General features: G+C 41.2%; 1 protein-coding gene and 1 long non-coding RNA gene across 11 annotated transcripts; one reads left to right on the top strand and one right to left on the bottom strand.

The window, feature by feature from the left end:
* Positions 1-463: 463 nt before the first annotated feature.
* LOC133497188 (gastrula zinc finger protein XlCGF57.1-like) lies at positions 464-14,094 on the bottom strand. 9 transcript variants are annotated; one of them, XM_061813325.1, is made up of 5 exons: positions 12,458-12,596; positions 11,218-11,271; positions 9,439-9,584; positions 8,285-8,689; positions 3,031-5,545 (listed from the first exon to the last, which is right to left on the bottom strand). In XM_061813325.1, the coding sequence occupies exons 3-5, from the start codon at positions 9,563-9,565 to the stop codon at positions 3,948-3,950; spliced, it is 2,130 nt and encodes a 709-aa protein (XP_061669309.1). In that variant the 5' UTR covers positions 9,566-9,584; positions 11,218-11,271; positions 12,458-12,596; the 3' UTR covers positions 3,031-3,947. The 9 variants fall into 9 exon arrangements, with proteins under 9 accessions (XP_061669313.1, XP_061669314.1, XP_061669312.1 ...); XM_061813327.1 differs by lacking the exon at positions 12,458-12,596 and adding an exon at positions 11,379-11,959; XM_061813329.1 differs by lacking the exons at positions 3,031-5,545; positions 11,218-11,271; positions 12,458-12,596 and adding exons at positions 464-1,780; positions 14,003-14,094.
* Positions 13,679-18,898, top strand: LOC133497189 (uncharacterized). Of its 2 annotated transcripts, none has more exons than XR_009793971.1 (3): positions 13,679-13,746; positions 13,888-14,151; positions 17,934-18,898. It is a non-coding gene; the product is annotated as an uncharacterized LOC133497189 (long non-coding RNA). The 2 variants fall into 2 exon arrangements; XR_009793972.1 differs by lacking the exon at positions 17,934-18,898 and adding an exon at positions 16,024-16,141.
* Positions 18,899-19,444: the final 546 nt, after the last annotated feature.

Below are 19,444 nucleotides of genomic sequence, written 5' to 3'. Positions count from 1 at the left end.
CTGATGACATACCAGTGGCGGCATGGAAGCAATTTGGAGAGGTGGCTGTGGAATTTTTTAACCAACTTATTCAATAGAATACGAGCCTCTCCTTCGCTGTGTGTGTGTATGTGTGAGAGAGAGAGGTTAGAGAGAGAGACCAGAGTCAGGCGACTGCTGAAGGAAAGATTAACAAAGGCTTTAAAATTAAGATTTCAAATACGTGTCCTGTTGTAATCTTAGTCTCAACTATGTGAAGTATTAATCCTGTTTACATATTTTAATCATTCTGGTACCCAGATACACATGGAGGGTGAATGCCTGTGTGTGTAGTGGGGGTCTACTTCTCAGTTTTTCACATTTCATGGTGGGTTCTGGTCCCCGTTAATCGTAAAAACACAGGGCAAGAGTAGTGAAAAGAGATTCTTTGACCTCAATCTGAGCAGGAAAATTTTTTTTCACCAGTGTGTGTTCTTGTGTGTGTTTTTAAATATCCCTTCCGAGTGAATGTTTGACCACAAACTGAGCAGGAAAAAGGTTTCTCACCAGTGTGCGTTCTTGTGTGTCTTTTTAAATGTCCCTTCTGAGCGAATCTCTGACCACAAACTAAGCAGGAAAAAGGTTTCTCACTAGGGTGTATTCTTGTGTCTTTTTAAGTGATCCCTCTTAGAGAATCTTTGACCACATACTGAGCAGGAAAAGGGTTTCTCATCAGTGTGCATTCTTGTGTGTATTTTTATATCTACCTTCCGAGTGAATCTTTGACCACAAACTGAGCAGGAGAAAGGTTTCTCAGCAGTGTGTATTCTTGTGTGTATTTTTAAATGTCCTTTCCGAGTGAATCTTTGACCACAAACTAAGCAGAAAAAAGGCTTCTCACCAGTGTGTATTCTTGTGTGTATTTTCATATCTCCCTTCCGAATGAATCTTTGACCACAAACTGAGCAGAAAAATGGCTTCTCACCAGTGTGTATTCTTGTGTGTTCTTTCAAACCTCCTTTCCGAGTGAATCTTTGACCACAAACTAAGCAGAAAAAAGGTTTCTCACCAGTGTGTATTCTTGTGTGTTCTTTCAAAGCTCCTTTCTGAGTGAATCTTTGACCACAATCTGAGCAGGAAAAAGGTTTCTCACCAGTGTGTATTCTTGTGTGTCCTTTCAAAGCTCCTTTCTGAGTGAATCTTTTACCACAAACTGAGCAAGAAAAAGCTTTCTCACCAGTGTGGGTTCTGGTGTGTCCTTTCAAAGCTCCTTTCTGAGTGAATCTTTCACCACAAACTGAGCAAGAAAAAGCTTTCTCACCAGTGTGGGTTCTGGTGTGTATATTTAAGTGTCCTTTCTGAGTGAATCTTTGACCACAAACCGAGCATGCAAAAGGCTTCTCTCCTGTGTGTATTTTCATATGTTGGTTGAAATTTCTCATGGAAGTAAAAACTTTCCTACAGTGAGAACATTTCCAGCATTTGTTGGAAGTGTGACATGTCATATCACCTTCCGGTTGTTCATCATCATCATGACGGTCTGTTTGTGATCTTTCACAAAGGTCTCCATCACTTGAGCTGTTCCTGCTTGGAGGCTCCGCCGCTCGCCTCTCCCTCTCCTCAGTTTGACCTTCATCTTCACTCTTCAAATGAACACCAGTGACTGGAACCTGGATGATTTCCTCCTGCTCTTCCTCTTTCATGTGTACAACCTCCTCCTCCTCCTCCTCTTCAATACGCTGAACCTCTTCATCTTCTCCTTCCTCTTTGATGTGACAGGACACTGACTGCTCCCGGTCTGGATGAAGATTTTCACTGATGTCTGCAAGACAGAAGTCAAACACAAAGTGGTTGAATCTCATTTGTTCATAGTATTTTACCGCAAATGCACTTTGTCGTAGAGGAAATGAGGGGTTATTACTCAGTAACTGAAAGAATTCATCAGTTTTATAGTTATCGTATTAAAAGCATATCATTACTATTATAGTTCACAGTTTCATTTCCTTTCTAACTGTAACTGTGTTGGTTTCATTCTTACTCAAGCTGTTATCATCCTTGACTACTTGCACACAGGCACACACACATAAGTGCAAAAGCCAACTCCCTCGCAACTGGAAAGGTTGCTTTTGTTGACGGATCCACAAGCAAAGGGGAACACGGTCGCAACAGGGTGGGATTTGCTATAACGACACAAACCAAGGTCTTGTTTCAAAGTACACTAAAATCTGTATGTTCAGCACAAGCAGCAGAAACGTTTGCATGAAGATATGCCCTATATTTGATTTTTAATACACGTCTCGTATAAATGAATGAGACGTTTTTAGCTAGCATAACATTGCTATGTGTGAACGATTGACACACTTATTCTTTGTTGAGCGATATTTAGCGATGATCGGACTGCACAAACGTGTCGCTTTGTTGCCGGCTCGCGGCTGAAGCTTCACCAGACTGTTTGCACGAAGATATGCCCTCTATTTGATTTTCAATACACGTCTCGTATAAATGAATGAGATGTTCTTCGCTAGCATAACATTGCTCCGTGTGAATGATTGAATGAAATCAGAAGCATGGCGTCTCTCTCAGTTAAGAATGTATTGTATTTAGAATCTATAATATATCATTGATTTGAATGAAATCAGAAGCCTGGAGTCTGTCTCAGTTAAGAATGGATTGTATTGTATTGTACTTGCCATTTTTACTAATTGTTTGTCTTACGTCAGCGCACGTGGCGTGACGTCACTTCAGGAGGCGTGGTTAAGTGCCCTGTACGGAGGGGTCAATTTTCTTAGCTTCTTATCCTCACAAGGGTTTCGGGAGTGCTAGAGCATATCCCAGCTGTCAACAGGCAGGAGGCAGGGTACACCCTGAACTGGTTGCCAGCCGATCACTGGGCACATGGAGATAGACAACAGTCGCACTCACAACCACCCCTAGGGGGAATTTAGAGTGTCCAATTATTGTTGCACGTTTGTGGGATGTGGGAGGAAACCAGAGTGCCCGGAGAAAACCCACACAGGCACAGAGAGAACACGCAAAATTCACACCGGGAGGGCTTGCATCGAACCCGGGTGCTTCGAACTGTCAACGCTTGACAGCTCATCACTGTGACGCCTAATATTAATAAGGGAATCTTTGGCCAAAAACTGAGGAAGCAAAAGTTTTCCCTCCCGTGTGTCTTCTCATGTGGTATTTGCTTTAACAAGCAAACGTTTTCCTGGACTGAGAACATTTCCATTGTTAGTTAGTGTGAAATGTCATTTGACCCCTGGACTTTGTCTTTTTTCTCTTCAATTGACACTGTTTGTGATCCTTCACAGTAACCAGCTTTGCAGTTTTTCCACATCAGCCTTGTTGCTTGGGCCATGTTTTGCATGAAGGTGTGAGCATTTCTTTTCGGAGGTTATCCAATTGATAAAAGACATTTCAATAACTTTTCAATGGGGGAAATAGATTTGATACACAAAGTCAACCAAGTTTTCGGGGGTGCATTTCATTCAAAATCACAAATGCACAACAATTTCAGCTCAAAGTCCAAGTTTCCTGACAGTCTGAGTTCAATCAATGAATTCTTTGACGCAAACATCACAAACACTGACAAAATGCATCCATTGCTCAAAGGAAGTAAGGGTCTTCATGGTTCGTATTTCACAAACGGGTTCATTTTACAATTGAAAATTAAAAACTACTGGCATAACAGATATGGGAAAATGTACGCACTCTCATATAAAGTGTTAATAATTAGTAGTATTTTACATTGTGTCACTGTCAAGTGTAATCCGCTCACCTTCAAAATTAAAACTTTTCAGAAGCTTGTACACAGAAGAATGTTATTTTACCCAAGTCGGTAACATAGTAACTACTTTTTTGAAATCTTCATACATTCCTTAAAACCTTCTTGGTCACTGCTATTCTCAACAGCACACTTGTGTGTCTCAGCCTGATATTTATAAGAAAATCTTTGACCACAAACTAAGCAGGAAAAACATTACTCAGCAGTGTGTTCTTGTGTGTCTTTTTAAGTTTTCCTTCTGAGAGAATGTTTGACCACAAATTGAGCAGGAAAAACATTTCTCACCAGTGTGTGTTCTTGTGTGTCTTTTTAAATGACACTTCTGAGTAAATCTTTGATCACAAACTAAGCAGGAAAAAGGTTTCTCACCAGTATGGGTTCTTTTGTGTGATTTTAAGAGTCCCTTCCGAGAGAATCTTTGACCACAAACTGCGCAGGAAAAAGGCTTCTCACCAGTGTGCGTTCTTGTGTGTATTTTTAAAGCTCCCTTCCGAGTGAATCTTTGACCACAAACTGAGCAGGAAAAAAGTTTCTCACCAGTGTGCGTTCTTGTGTGTCTTTTTAAATGTCCCTTCTGAGCGAATCTCTGACCACAAACTAAGCAGGAAAAAGGTTTCTCACTAGGGTGTATTCTTGTGTGTCTTTTTAAGTGATCCCTCTTAGAGAATCTTTGACCACATACTGAGCAGGAAAAGGGTTTCTCATCAGTGTGCATTCTTGTGTGTATTTTTATATCTACCTTCCGAGTGAATCTTTGACCACAAACTGAGCAGGAGAAAGGTTTCTCAGCAGTGTGTATTCTTGTGTGTATTTTTAAATGTCCTTTCCGAGTGAATCTTTGACCACAAACTAAGCAGAAAAAAGGCTTCTCACCAGTGTGTATTCTTGTGTGTATTTTCATATCTCCCTTCCGAATGAATCTTTGACCACAAACTGAGCAGAAAAATGGCTTCTCACCAGTGTGTATTCTTGTGTGTTCTTTCAAACCTCCTTTCCGAGTGAATCTTTGACCACAAACTAAGCAGAAAAAAGGTTTCTCACCAGTGTGTATTCTTGTGTGTTCTTTCAAAGCTCCTTTCTGAGTGAATCTTTGACCACAATCTGAGCAGGAAAAAGGTTTCTCACCAGTGTGTATTCTTGTGTGTCCTTTCAAAGCTCCTTTCTGAGTGAATCTTTTACCACAAACTGAGCAAGAAAAAGCTTTCTCACCAGTGTGGGTTCTGGTGTGTCCTTTCAAAGCTCCTTTCTGAGTGAATCTTTCACCACAAACTGAGCAAGAAAAAGCTTTCTCACCAGTGTGGGTTCTGGTGTGTATATTTAAGTGTCCTTTCTGAGTGAATCTTTGACCACAAACCGAGCATGCAAAAGGCTTCTCTCCTGTGTGTATTTTCATATGTTGGTTGAAATTTCTCATGGAAGTAAAAACTTTCCTACAGTGAGAACATTTCCAGCATTTGTTGGAAGTGTGACATGTCATATCACCTTCCGGTTGTTCATCATCATCATCATGACGGTCTGTTTGTGATCTTTCACAAAGTTCTCGATCACTTGAGCTGTTCCTGCTTGGAGGCTCCGCCCCTCGCCTCTCCCTCTCCTCAGTTTGACCTTCATCTTCACTCTTCAAATGAACACCAGTGACTGGAACCTGGATGATTTCCTCCTGCTCTTCCTCTTTCATGTGTACAACCTCCTCCTCCTCCTCCTCTTCAATACGCTGAACCTCTTCATCTTCTCCTTCCTCTTTGATGTGACAAGACACTGACTGCTCCCGGCCTGGATGAAGATTTTCACTGATGTCTGCAAGACAGAAGTCAAACACAAAGTGGTTGAATCTCATTTGTTCACAGTATTTTACCGCAAATGCACTTTGTCGTAGAGGAAATGAGGGGTTATTACTCAGTAACTGAAAGAATTCATCAGTTTTATAGTTATTGTATTAAAAGCATATCATTACTATTATAGTTCACAGTTTCATTTCCTTTCTAACTGTAACTGTGTTGGTTTCATTCTTACTCAAGCTGTTCTCATCCTTGACTACTTGCGCACAGGCACACACACATAAGTGCATAAGCCAACTCCCTCCCAACTGGAAAGGTTGCTTTTGTTGACGGATCCACAAGCAAAGGGGAACACGGCCGCAACAGGGTGGGATTTGCTATAACGACACAAACCAAGGTCTTGTTTCAAAGTACGCTAAAATCTGTATGTTCAGCACAAGCAGCAGAAACGTTTGCATGAAGATATGCCCTATATTTGATTTTTAATACACGTCTCGTATAAATGAATGAGACGTTTTTAGCTAGCATAACATTGCTATGTGTGAACGATTGACACACTTATTCTTTGTTGAGCGATATTTAGCGATGATCGGACTGCACAAACGTGTCGCTTTGTTGCCGGCTCGCGGCTGAAGCTTCACCAGACTGTTTGCACGAAGATATGCCCTCTATTTGATTTTCAATACACGTCTCGTATAAATGAATGAGATGTTCTTCGCTAGCATAACATTGCTACGTGTGAATGATTGAATGAAATCAGAAGCCTGGAGTCTGTCTCAGTTAAGAATGGATTGTATTGTATTGTATTTGCCATTTTTACTAATTGTTTGTCTTACGTCAGCGCACGTGGCGTGACGTCACTTCAGGAGGCGTGGTTAAGTGCCCTGTACGGAGGGGTCAATTTTCTTAGCTTCTTATCCTCACAAGGGTTTCGGGAGTGCTAGAGCATATCCCAGCTGTCAACAGGCAGGACACCCTGAACTGGTTGCCAGCCGATCACTGGGCACATGGAGATAGACAACAGTCGCACTCACAACCACCCCTAGGGGGAATTTAGAGTGTCCAATTATTGTTGCACGTTTGTGGGATGTGGGAGGAAACCAGAGTGCCCGGAGAAAACCCACACAGGCACAGAGAGAACACGCAAAATTCACACCGGGAGGGCTTGCATCGAACCCGGGTGCTTCGAACTGTCAACGCTTGACAGCTCATCACTGTGACGCCTAATATTAATAAGGGAATCTTTGGCCAAAAACTGAGGAAGCAAAAGTTTTCCCTCCCGTGTGTCTTCTCATGTGGTATTTGCTTTAACAAGCAAACGTTTTCCTGGACTGAGAACATTTCCATTGTTAGTTAGTGTGAAATGTCATTTGACCCCTGGACTTTGTCTTTTTTCTCTTCAATTGACACTGTTTGTGATCCTTCACAGTAACCAGCTTTGCAGTTTTTCCACATCAGCCTTGTTGCTTGGGCCATGTTTTGCATGAAGGTGTGAGCATTTCTTTTCGGAGGTTATCCAATTGATAAAAGACATTTCAATAACTTTTCAATGGGGGAAATAGATTTGATACACAAAGTCAACCAAGTTTTCGGGGGTGCATTTCATTCAAAATCACAAATGCACAACAATTTCAGCTCAAAGTCCAAGTTTCCTGACAGTCTGAGTTCAATCAATGAATTCTTTGACGCAAACATCACAAACACTGACAAAATGCATCCATTGCTCAAAGGAAGTAAGGGTCTTCATGGTTCGTATTTCACAAACGGGTTCATTTTACAATTGAAAATTAAAAACTACTGGCAAAACAGATATGAGAAAATGTACGCACTCTCATAAAATGTTAATAATTAGTAGTATTTTACATTGTGTAGATGTCAAGTGTAATCCGCTCACCTTCAAAATTAAAATTTTTCAGAAGTTTGTACACAGAAGAATGTTATTTTACCCAAGTCGGTAACATAGTAACTACTTTTTTAAAATCTTCATACATTCCTTAAAACCTTCTTGGTCACCGCTATTCTCAACAGCACACTTGTGTGTCTGAGCCTGATATTTATAAGAAAATCTTTGACCACAAACTAAGCAGGAAAAACATTACTCAGCAGTGTGTTCTTGTGTGTCTTTTTAAGTTTTCCTTCTGAGAGAATGTTTGACCACAAATTGAGCAGGAAAAACATTTCTCACCAGTGTGTGTTCTTGTGTGTCTTTTTAAATGACACTTCTGAGTAAATCTTTGATCACAAACTAACCAGGAAAAAGGTTTCTCACCAGTATGGGTTCTTTTGTGTGATTTTAAGTCTCCATCCTGAGAGAATCATTGACCACAAACTGCGCAGGAAAAAGGCTTCTCACCAGTGTGTGTACTTGTGTGGCTTTTCAGGTTTTCCTTCTGAGACAATGTTTGACCACAAATTGAGCAGGAAAAAGGTTTCTCACCAGTGTGTAGTATGTATTTTTAGGTATCCCTTTTGAGTGAATCTCTGACCACAAACAGAGCAGAAAAAAGGTTTCTCTCCGGTGTGTGTTCTTTTAAATGTCCGTTCTGAATGAATCTTTTACCACAAACTGAGCATGAAAAAGGTTTGTCACCAGTGTGGGTTGTTTTGTGTGATTTTAAGTGTACCTTCTGAGAGAATCCTTGACCACAGACTGCGCAGGGAAAAGGCTTCTCACCAGTGTGTGTTCTTGTGTGTATTTTTAAAGCTCCCTTCCTAGAGAATCTTTGACCACAAACTGAGCATCTAAAAGGCTTCTCACCTGTGTGTAGTTTCACGTGTCGTTTCAAATTCCTCATAGTAGCAAAAGCTTTGCTATACTGAGAACATTTCCAGCTTTGGTTGGCACTGTGACATGTCAAATCACCTTCCGACTGTTCATCATCATGACCGTCTGTTTGTGATCTTTCACAAAAGTCTCCATCACATGAGCTGTTCCTACTTGGAAGCTCTGCCCCTTGTCTCTCCTCACTTTGACCTTCATATTTACTCTTCAAATGGACACCAGTTGATGGAACGTGGATGATTTCTTCCTGCTCTTCCTCTTTCATGTGTCGGAACACATCCTCCTCCTCTTTGATGCATTGTACCTCTTCACCCTCTTCTTCCTCTTTGATGTGACCAGACACTGACTGCTGCAGCTCTGGATGAATATTTTCACTGACATCTGCAAGACAAATGACAAACACAAAGGGGTCAGATCTAATTTGTTTGCAATATTTAACAGCAAATGTAATTGCACACTATCGTAGAAGAAATGGGCTGTTGTTATTACTAAGTAACTCACAATTGTGGCAGAGAGCCACTGATAAAATTACTTATGTAGTGATAAAGGACAAAGAGGCTCAGTTTTAGCCACCAATAAAAACAAATAAATAAATAAATAAATCCAAAACTGAAATTGGGAAGGAGTTTACATGTTACATGTTTCTTTGTTGCATACATGGAATGATTTGCTATTGTCATTCTGTTTATAGTTAGCACTTTTCATTATTTTCCCTCTCACTCCGCTGGAAATTCTGGTCGACTGATCGACTCTGATGCTCAATAAAACCTCATTTAAAATGGGAAGAAATCACACAGGAAGCTCAAAAACTCCACTGTGACACAGTAAAATTGTTCTGGCATATAATTAATGCTGATTCCTATTCTGCTTGTAACAACTTAACAGGACACACACGCACGCAGATGTATACATCCATCCATGCATTTTCTTGAACACTTAACCTCACAAGGGTCACGGGAGTGGCGGAGCCTATTCCAGCTGACTTTGGGCGAACGGACTCCACCCTGAACTGGTCGCCAGTCAGTCACTGGTCGGGATGTGAATAATATGTTCCGTAAAATGCATCATCAAACGGGGCCCGTAAAGAAGAATATCATTCAAATTAGATTGCATGCAACAAGTGAACCAACCTGCTCTGCGTAGGACAATCCGAGGCTGCAGATTGAACACTGCGTCCAGTAGTTGACGTTGTGGCTCCTCCTCCTTTTTTGGTCCACGAACTTCTTCCTCATACTCTCCAGTCCTTCTTGCACACATTTTCACAACACTTTCCACACTACATAAGAGGGATGAAAACACCAAGTGAAAATCGGACACCTTAATTGTATCAAGATTCAGATTTGGACATTGTGTGTTCAACAGTACATTAGTGAAAATGGCAATGCACCACAAAGTCAATAAAAGGAAACCTAAAAAGATAGAGCTCAAGCTTTTTTTCCTTCTACTCTATGAGAGACAGTTTGTGATGAAACAGACATTCAACAAAAGCACTTAGAATCCATCCATCCATCCATTTTCTTTGCCACTTATCCTCAAGAGAGTCGCGGGGAGTGCTGGAGGCTATCCCAGCTGTCAACGGGCAGGAGGCAGTGTACACTTGAACTGGTTGCCAGCCTACTGCAGGGCACATAGAGACAAATAACCATTCACACTCACATTCACACCTAGGCGCAATTTAGATTCTTCAATTAACCTACCATACACGTTTTTAGAACGCATACCAATTGTATCAGCCAGTTTGGAATCCGCCAATAATTCGCATTTTCTGCTGATCGGCCACTCAGTTTTCATGTCATGTCTGCAAAAGACATTTGTCATCGACGTCTTGGACAGTATATCTGAATCCAAAACCCAGTTTATTTTTATGTAGTACTATTTATTTGGCTTTACAAGATCAGGATCCACCAAGACGTTTCCTCCTCCCTTTTTATTTGATATACAGTTGGTGTAAGCCACCCTTGTTGTCGTCACTACGGAAAGGAGTGTATAAAGTCGCACTTCAGTTGACCAGATGAAAACCCACTGACCGTAAAAAAAATGGATGCAGTAGTATCGGAATGCAAGACTTTGTTGCAGTCGTCTGACATCGTGCAATCGAGAAAGAGCAAATTTGTCTTGTATTCTGATCTGCGCATTACGTGCCGTCTCGCATCTGCCTCGGCTCTCCCATCATTTGTTTTATAACTTTATTGGCCATCAGATATTTAAAGTACTGCGTCAAATGACATGTGACAAAACTATATAAATACTACTATATCAAAATAAACTTGCTTTTAGAGTGCGATATACTGTGCACGATGGCGATGCAGAATAAATGTCTTTCTTGGAGCCAATAGATACTTTTCATGTGATGTCATGAGTCACATGACATTTGTTTATGACGCCGACTGGACGGCAAAACTCCAATACAACTCGCATTTTTTAGAGATCTTTTTGTGAATATTGGCTTGCTTATAAGCGTCTTACGGCCTTTTCATCATGTGGCTTATGGTTGTAAGAACAGACAGAAAAACGGGTCTGACACTTCAGGCATTATTTATCTTATGCTGGGCATTCAGCTAATCACGATCTTGCCGTCCAAAACACGTGGTCGGCGTGACGTCAGTGAAAAGTATCTATTAATGATGTAATTGATCAAATCTGTGAATTATGACACTAAAACCAAATAAATCAGTATAAAGTCTAAAGTTTTTGTATCTTTTGATTTTGGACTGTAAATATCTGACAGTCAATGTTAAAATAAAAAAAGGACGGCATGGAAGAGACGATGTGGCTGACAGATGACACGTATTGTGCGAATCAGACAAGACAAATTTGCTCTTTCGCGACTGCACTGTGAGACTACTGCAATAAAATCTTGTATTCCAATACAACCCACATTCGTTTTTTTAACCATCATTGGGCATTACCTTGTCAACTCAAATGTGACTCGTTACCACGGGGGTGACAGTGGATCGATCTGACTGGATAAGAAGAAAATAGGAGAGAGAAAAAAACATGTTGGTGGCCATCGGTGCTGAGGACAGAGGAGCACATTCGTGTAAGTCTTGCTTAAGGTATGTTCACGTACTTTTAATACGATATGGGTCGCAAGCAGGCAACCGAAGGTTAAGTAGCCGAGCAAACTATTGCTATCGCTCTTTCTAGCGGTTGTATGCAAACATGCTGCCTTTCTGTCCAGTCACACTCTCAAGTTTTGGTGTGGGGAAGAGCCTTAATAACAATAAAGTCATTTAATTACAGTAGGTTAGCACCCATTATTTCTGTCTTGATTGTACCTGAAGAATACAGAACAGTACATTCAAACCTTTTTGAGTCAAGGCACATATTTTACAATTGAAAAATCTCACAACACATCAACATACAACAATATTTTATAATATAAAAAGAAGTAAATGCCTTAATTGCTTTATTAATTTACTGCTATCAAATATAAGACCATGAATTAGTTCTGTCGGTAACCTTACCTCACTGCCATAAATAAATGGACAAAGATCCATTATTTTGTGGAAATATACATGTATTTTTAAGCAATTAAGTGTATATAGTAAATCAACAGGTCATTTAAATATAGTCATTACTTCATCTTGTGATGGATTCTTTTTGTTTTTCTTGATTTAATTTGCTTATCGTGTTAAACATAGTTTTTAGGACAAAGTATACACAGGCACGAGGAGAACGTGCAAACGCTACACGGGCGAGGAATGGATTTGAACCCCGGTGCTCAGAACTGTGTGGCAAACGTCGCGCCCCCAGAAAATGATTAAAAGAAAAATTAACGACTTAGACAATTGAGAACATTTTCCTCTCAGACACAGCCTAAAGAATTTAGTTGTTGATGTGTGTTTTTTAACCCTAGAGAACCGAAGACATCCAAATCCTCTTTTAAATTTTTATTTACTGACTAAATTAATTAAGCGTTCGTTTGGAAAAAAAACTAATTTACATCCGGTTTAGATAATGGGTCACATAAGACCCTGTGGACCAAAAAAAAAAAAAATGCATTAGTTGCAGACACATGTGAGACGGTGGGCTTTAAGGGTAAAAAAAAAAAAAAAGTAACTGTGGTGCGTTGTGAGCCCTTCATTACACTGGGTCATATGTGACCCCATGGGTTCTAAAGGGTTAAGCACACTTGTCAATCCTTACCAGTCGGTGGCGAAAAGAAGAAGACTTGAATTCGGGCTTGATTTCTGATGAGAGAACTTTTGATCACAAACGCGTCTCTTTGTTAGCAAGCCAAGCTATGCCGAGAAGCTTCAACGTGCACGAGACGACCCCAACCGGACACGAAGATTGCATGATTGATGTTTTGGTCCATGAAAGTAGTGATAAGGGGCGTCCCGTGACGAGGATTCACAACATTCGGTCCAAATTCAGGAAAACTTACGAAAACCGATCGAGTCTCCCACCGCGTGGCGAACAGGAAAAATAAAACGCTTGCGCTCCAAAATATTTAGGGCGACAGTTCATCGCTGCTGCCCCTTCAAAATAAAAACTTTTCTTTTGACTCCAGGTGGGGTGTTGCAGTAAGAGAGGAGCCCACACAGGAAGTCAAACCACAGCATGAACCACGTCGAACAACACTTTCCCAAACAGGCTTCCCTGACCCGGACACGAACTCAGGCGGGGTTATGAGAGAACGAAATCATCGCCACAACCCTATCAAGACGGTCTTGAAAGTTTATTAAAGATAAACGTTTGTTTATCGTTTTTTTTGACAGTGTTTTAAAGTTTGGTGTTGGTTTAGTTGTGAAAATTCACTTCTCGATTACCCCCCCAAAACAAAACAAAACAAAAACAGTATCCATTCCTTGGCAATCTACGCCACATAATTTACAGTTACATCAACATGAACCGATGACTGAAATAATAGTGTTTTTAGGAGCAATTTACTGCAGAATGGACATGACAACACAGTACAGTACGTGCCTAAACATCAACAAGGACAGTAATCCGGTCGGAAGACCATAACAGTTGTCATATCTACTTGAGATAAAAGCATCTTTCTTGCCAAAAACAATTATCTCAGTTTTGGTGTGATTTAGTGTAGTGTTGTGATTAATTTTGGCTCATCCAGTTATTTATCTGCTTTAGAAAGTGGCACAAGACCTCAACTGAGCTTTAGTCATCTGGAGACACTTCAAGGTTCATGCATAAATGTTGGATGATATTTGTAATACATCTTTTTAATTCAAATAGAAGCACATTAGCAGATCAAACAGATCAAAAAAATCTAACCTCCTTTTTGATTACTCATTTTATTATTTTAATATACAGGAGAAGGCATGGACGCCGAAAAAATAGTCCTTTGAATTTACTTCATTAGAATGTACATTGGGTGCGTGTGAGTAAAATGTCGAATCACTGGTTTGACCGTCAGCCTCACAGTTCTCAGCTTCGCCTGAATGGAGTTTGCACCTTCTCCCCACGCCTGCGTGAGTTTTCTCCGGGCACTCCGGTTTTGTCCCACATCCAAAACATGCAACATTAATTTGACACTCTAAGTTGCCCATTGGCGTGATTTTGAGTGTGACTGTTGTCTGTGTCAATGTGCCCTGCGATTGGCTGGCGACCAGTTGACGGTGTACCCCGCTTCTTGCCTGAAGATAGCTGGGGTAGGCTCCGGCGCTCCCGCGACCCTTGTGAGGATAAGTGTCTCAGAAACTGTATGGATGGAGGTTGAAGACGTACTGAGTCACACTCCAGAGCAATAAGTGGCGGTAATCCCCCTTCATAAAACACTGAAAAAAAGACGAATCGGAAGCTGTGCCGTAAAGGATCATGGGTAATACATCTCTTTTTACTTATGGCCATGCGGCAAGAGGTTCGATCTTGCTTCAGTAAGTATTGCTAAATTTGGACCGAATGTACGCCCCTCATCACTATTTTAGTGGACCAAAATATTTTATGCATTCTTCGTGTCCGTCTGGGCCCTGTAGCTCAGTGGTTAGAGCACTGGTTTGGTATTTTGGTTATTTCGTGTCCGTCTGGAGTCGTCTCGTTCAAGTTGAAGCTTCTCGGGTTAGCTTAGCTTCCCAACTAACTAACTAACTAACAAACAAAGAGACCCGTTTTCGATCGTGTAGCAGAAATCAAGCGTACGGTGAAGTTCTTCTTTCCGCTACCAACTCGTAAGTAGTGGAGACTACAATATCTGATCATAACATTTAAATGTGGCGGGGGCGAAAAAGAACGCAAATCTAAACTCCAAAAACCAAATCCTACAAAACACGGACAGCCAGATTCAAGACAGCTTTTTCCCCAGAGCCATCAACTCCTTGAACTCAAAACCACTGACCATAACAGTACTGTAATGGAATATTATCCAACAGCACTTTTGTGCATTTATTTATTTTAGCAATAACTTTTCCTTCATCCTTTGTCTATTGTTTCTTACCAAAGACGTTCTTTGAGTTTTACTCTATTTTATTGCACCTTGTGGAGTAGCACTCATTATTTCATTGTATTCACAACATATAATGAGAAAGGCATTTGATTTGATTTGATTTTGAAATGTATTTTCGGAAACATTATTGTTACTATCATCTTAATAAAGTGTATGGAACGTCAGTTTTCGAGCCCAGTCATCTTGTAAAAATATAAATAAAGACTAAAATATATGTTCAATCGTACCATAAAATACACATCTTGTTTGATGGTTTTATAAAAAAAATCCAAGTTTTTATGAATAAAAATGGCCGAACTTTGATTGATTTTTGTCGGCCGGTCACACACACATCTTCTATAGACTGTTTTCGACTGACGTCACACACATTCCAATTTAGAATGTGGGAGCCATCTTGGTTTGGTGAATTCGCGTAAACACACGTTACTAAGCAGGAATCATTTCAGAAAGGTGTATGAATGGGGTGCACTGCTATGTTATTGATTGCACGAACTGGCATTGTAAAGCGTCTTTCTTTCGACTGCCAGCTGTGATCAAGAACCAGTGTGAGAAAACGGAGCAGTTAGCAACCAAACGGCGACATCTGTGGCTGTCTCGTATTAGCAGAGCTGATCTCGCAGCCAAGCACAATACTCGTGTGTGAATGCAATGCATGTGCCCAAAATCTGTATTTTCTGTTTCATTATAATAAGTTTGCAAAAACGAGTTACCGCACCGCTAGCTGTTTCATGAGTTGAGTTGAAAATGTAGCCGTGGATGTGGAGAAAAAGGTACGGGCTCCACTTGGGAATCGTCTTGGTCGAACCTCTCTCTCTTCCCCTCCCTCTCGGTAACAAACACAAAAATAATAATCTACACCTCTTTCGTTGGTATAATCAACATAATTTAACACAACGCTGACTATAATCACGTGTACATATTTAAATTGCATTATGCGGTAAACTAACCTTAGCAGTGTGGGGAGACAGGTTGGTTACAATGGATACCGCTGCATGACGAACCCAGCCATTGATGAATCGGTTGTAGGCCTCCAGACTTTTGTAATTCTTTAGTTGGTCCATGGTATAAGCGCTTGTTGAGAAGAGGAGATAGTGGACGATGTCTGGATAGGTTACCGACGCCCACAGTTGTGTGCTCCATTTGTGTTTCTCCAAGGCACATGGGTCGATATTTTCGATCAAAGCACACTTCTTGTCGTAAAGGCTTCTTGAAACAACATCTAATGAGCTTCCAAAGTCTTTTTAGCCATCATGCGTCACTTTTAAGTCGTACAAACATTTGTGTAACTCCGGTCTATATGCAAAAGCATTACAGTGAACAGCCCGTCAGGAGAGTGAACCCATCCAAAACGGCCAGGTGCCCTGGATGTAGTGTTCGAAAACGGTCTATTTGTGGACTCAGATTATCACTCAGAGCATTGCTTGACAAGTTGCAGAGGTATGTTGGTAATCTTTTGTTTTCTGAAAACTGAACACTGTTGACATGGTTGAATTAAAGAAGCAGAATATATGTCGTTCTTGGCGAAGAATACAAGTTGTCTCACAGCAAATGGTTTGACCATTCTCAACAGAAACCAGCTCGAGGGACACGGAATGTCACCTCTTTGGCAGGGAAGGAGCCCGAGTTGGTGCGTGAGGTCGAGAAGATCCGACGCGTTATAGTCAGACTCGCTCCTACGCACCGCTTGGGCTTTGGCACCACTCCTCTTGAGAGGGGTTGGACTTCGTTCCACTCTGGAGTTGCCCACGGGAAGAAATGCCGAGCAGGTGTGGGTATACTTATTGCCGACCGGCTCAGGGCCTGTACGTTGGGGTTTACCCCGGTGGATGAGAGGGTTGCCTCTCTCCGCCTGCGGGTAGGGGGACGGGTCATGACTGTTGTTTGTGTTTATGCACCAAACAGCAGTGCAGAGTACCCACCCTTTTTGGAGTCGTTAGAGGGAGTGCTGGAGAGCGCAGCCTTTGGTGACTCCATCATTCTGCTGGGGCACTTCAATTGACCCCTCCGTGGATATTGCGCAATCCGCGTCACTGACCAATCAGAGGCCAGAGATCTGCATAGACCAAAGCCCGTTTTTGCTCCCGCCATTTTCTCTGACAACATTGAATGGTCCAGTATAGGTGTAGTTAGCATTTTATCGCGTATTTGGGTTATTTAACAAAAAATATGGTTAAGAGGTGTAGTCACGGACTTTGTAATAGTGACGACAGGTATCCTGAAAGGCTAGTTGGTGGAGTTCGATTCGTACCCTTTCCAAAACCGAAGACCCAGTACGTAAAATGCCTTCGATGGATCAAACTTTGTGGAAGACCGCATCATCAACTAAATCCATCTAATATCAACCGGAACAGATATGTTTGCACGAAGATATGCCCTAAATTTGATTTTTAATCCACGTCTCGTATAAATGAATGAGACGTTCTCCGCTAGCATAAAACTGCTACGTGTGAACGATTGACACACTTATTCTTTGTTGAGCGATATTTAGCGATGATCGGACTGTACAAACGTATTGATTTCTTGCTGGCTCGCGGCCAGAAGTTTAACCAGACTGTGTTTGCACGAAGATATGCCCCAAATTTAATTTTTAATACACGTCTCATATAAATGAATGAGACATTCTCCGCTAGCATAACACCGCTACGTGTGAACAATTGACACACTTATTCTTTGTTGAGCGATATTTAGCGATGATCGGACTGCACAAACGTATTGATTTCTTGCTGGCTCGCGGCCAGAAGCTTAACCAGACTGTGTTTGCACGAAGATATGCCCTAAATTTGATTTTTAATCCACGTCTCTTATAAATGAATGACACGTTCATCGCTAGCATAACACTGCTACGTATGAACGATTGACAAACTTATTCTTTGTTGAGCGATATTTAGCGATGATCGGACTGTACAAACGTATTGATTTCTTGCTGGCTCGCGGCCAGAATATTAACCAGACGGTGTTTGCACGAAGATATGCCCTAAATTTGATTTTTAATCCACGTCTCGTATAAATGAATGAGACATTCTCCGCTCGCATAACATTGCTACGTGTGAATGATTGAATGAAATCAGAAGCATGGCGTCTCTCTCAGTTAAGAATGTATTGTATTTAGAATCTATAATATATCGTTGATTTGAATGAAATGAAAAGCATGGAATCTGTCTCAGTTCAGAATGTATTGTATTGTATTTGCCATTTTTACTGTTTGTCTTACGTCAGCGCACGTGGCGTGACGTCACTTCAGGGGCGTGGTTAACTGCCGTGTACGGAGGGGTCAATTCCCACATGGGCAGTGACAGTGAGACCTGGAAGGGCGTGATTGGGAAGAACGCCCCCCCTCCATCATCAGACATCTGATTCAGATGCCTCCTGGACGCCACCCTGGTGAGGTGTTCCGGGCATGTCCCACCTGAAAGAGACCCAGAGGACAACCCAGGACACACTGGAGAGACTGTCTCTCAGCTGGCTTGGGAAAGCCTCGGGATCATTCGGAAGAGCTGGAGTAAGTGGCTGGGGAAAGGGAAGTCTGGGTACCCCTGCTGAAGCTTCTTGCCCAGCGACCCGACCCGGATAAGCGGTAGATAATGGATGGATGGATAGGTGGCATTCTCAACTAGATAAACAAGATAATATTGTATACAAACCTTTTATTATTTGATATTTAGTGACAGTTGTGCAAAATGTGAACAAACAAAACCGGTGATTGCACCCCAAACAAGTAGTATCACAAGGAAATATATCTGGCTATTGACAAGTGCTGGCAAGCTCATGTTCTGATGTGTGTTTTTAATTGTAAAAAAATACTACGTAGTATTAAAACAAGAAGTTGAGTATTACATACTCGTCACTCACGATGGTTTCAAACTAATAATTTTAATTCTCTTACTCACCAATGTGATTGTCTACTTCCTATCCAGAAAACATAAAACTTAAAACATAATTTTAAAATGAGACCAAAAATTTCATGTATACATTCGGAATAGCTACACCATTTTTATTTGTCATTCCATGGCCCAAAAAAATAAATAAAAAAAAATCATAAATGCTCACCACTCAGTGTTTCCAACGCAAAGTATGTTTTGTTCCCTGGGTCTGACTGCTGCCAGGGCTGGATCGGCACCTTCATGGCCAGCTGCTTCATCTGCATTTGAACTTGTGTTCTGTCAAACTTGATCAATTTGATAACTTTTAACGCCTTTATATACTTTGTATTCTTCGTCATCTTCATGGGACCTTCAGAATCATGTTCATTGCTTGAATTATCAGAATATTCGTTAGCGTTCTTAAATTGATCTTGCACTCCGGCCATTTCTGTTTTCCTGTGTGTGATGTCACGAATCTTCTCTGGAATTTCCGCTGTGCGCTGTCACATCCCAACGGTGTGGGGGTGGACCCAAATGCAGGACTCTCAGGCAAAGGCTTAATGTTCAGTGGGTTGGATTCTCAACTGAAGAAATGCCAAATTGACCCCTCCGTGGATATTGCGCAATACGCGTCACTGACCAATCAGAGGCCAGAGATCTGCATAAACCAAAGCCCGTTTTTGCTCCCGCCATTTTCTCAGACAACATTGCATGGTTCAGTATAGGTTTAGTTAGCGTTTTATCGCGTATTTGGGTTATTTAACAAAAAATATGGTTAAGAGGTGTAGTCACGGACTTTGTAATAGTGACGACAGGTATCCTGAAAGGCTAGTTGGTGGAGTTCAATTCGTACCCTTTCCAAAACCG

The sequence above is a fragment of the Syngnathoides biaculeatus genome, unplaced genomic scaffold, assembly GCF_019802595.1.
Source record: "Syngnathoides biaculeatus isolate LvHL_M unplaced genomic scaffold, ASM1980259v1 ctg204_pilon_pilon, whole genome shotgun sequence".
In the NCBI taxonomy this organism is placed as follows: Eukaryota; Metazoa; Chordata; class Actinopteri; order Syngnathiformes; family Syngnathidae; genus Syngnathoides; species Syngnathoides biaculeatus.
This window is presented reverse-complemented; position numbering and strand designations above follow the sequence as displayed.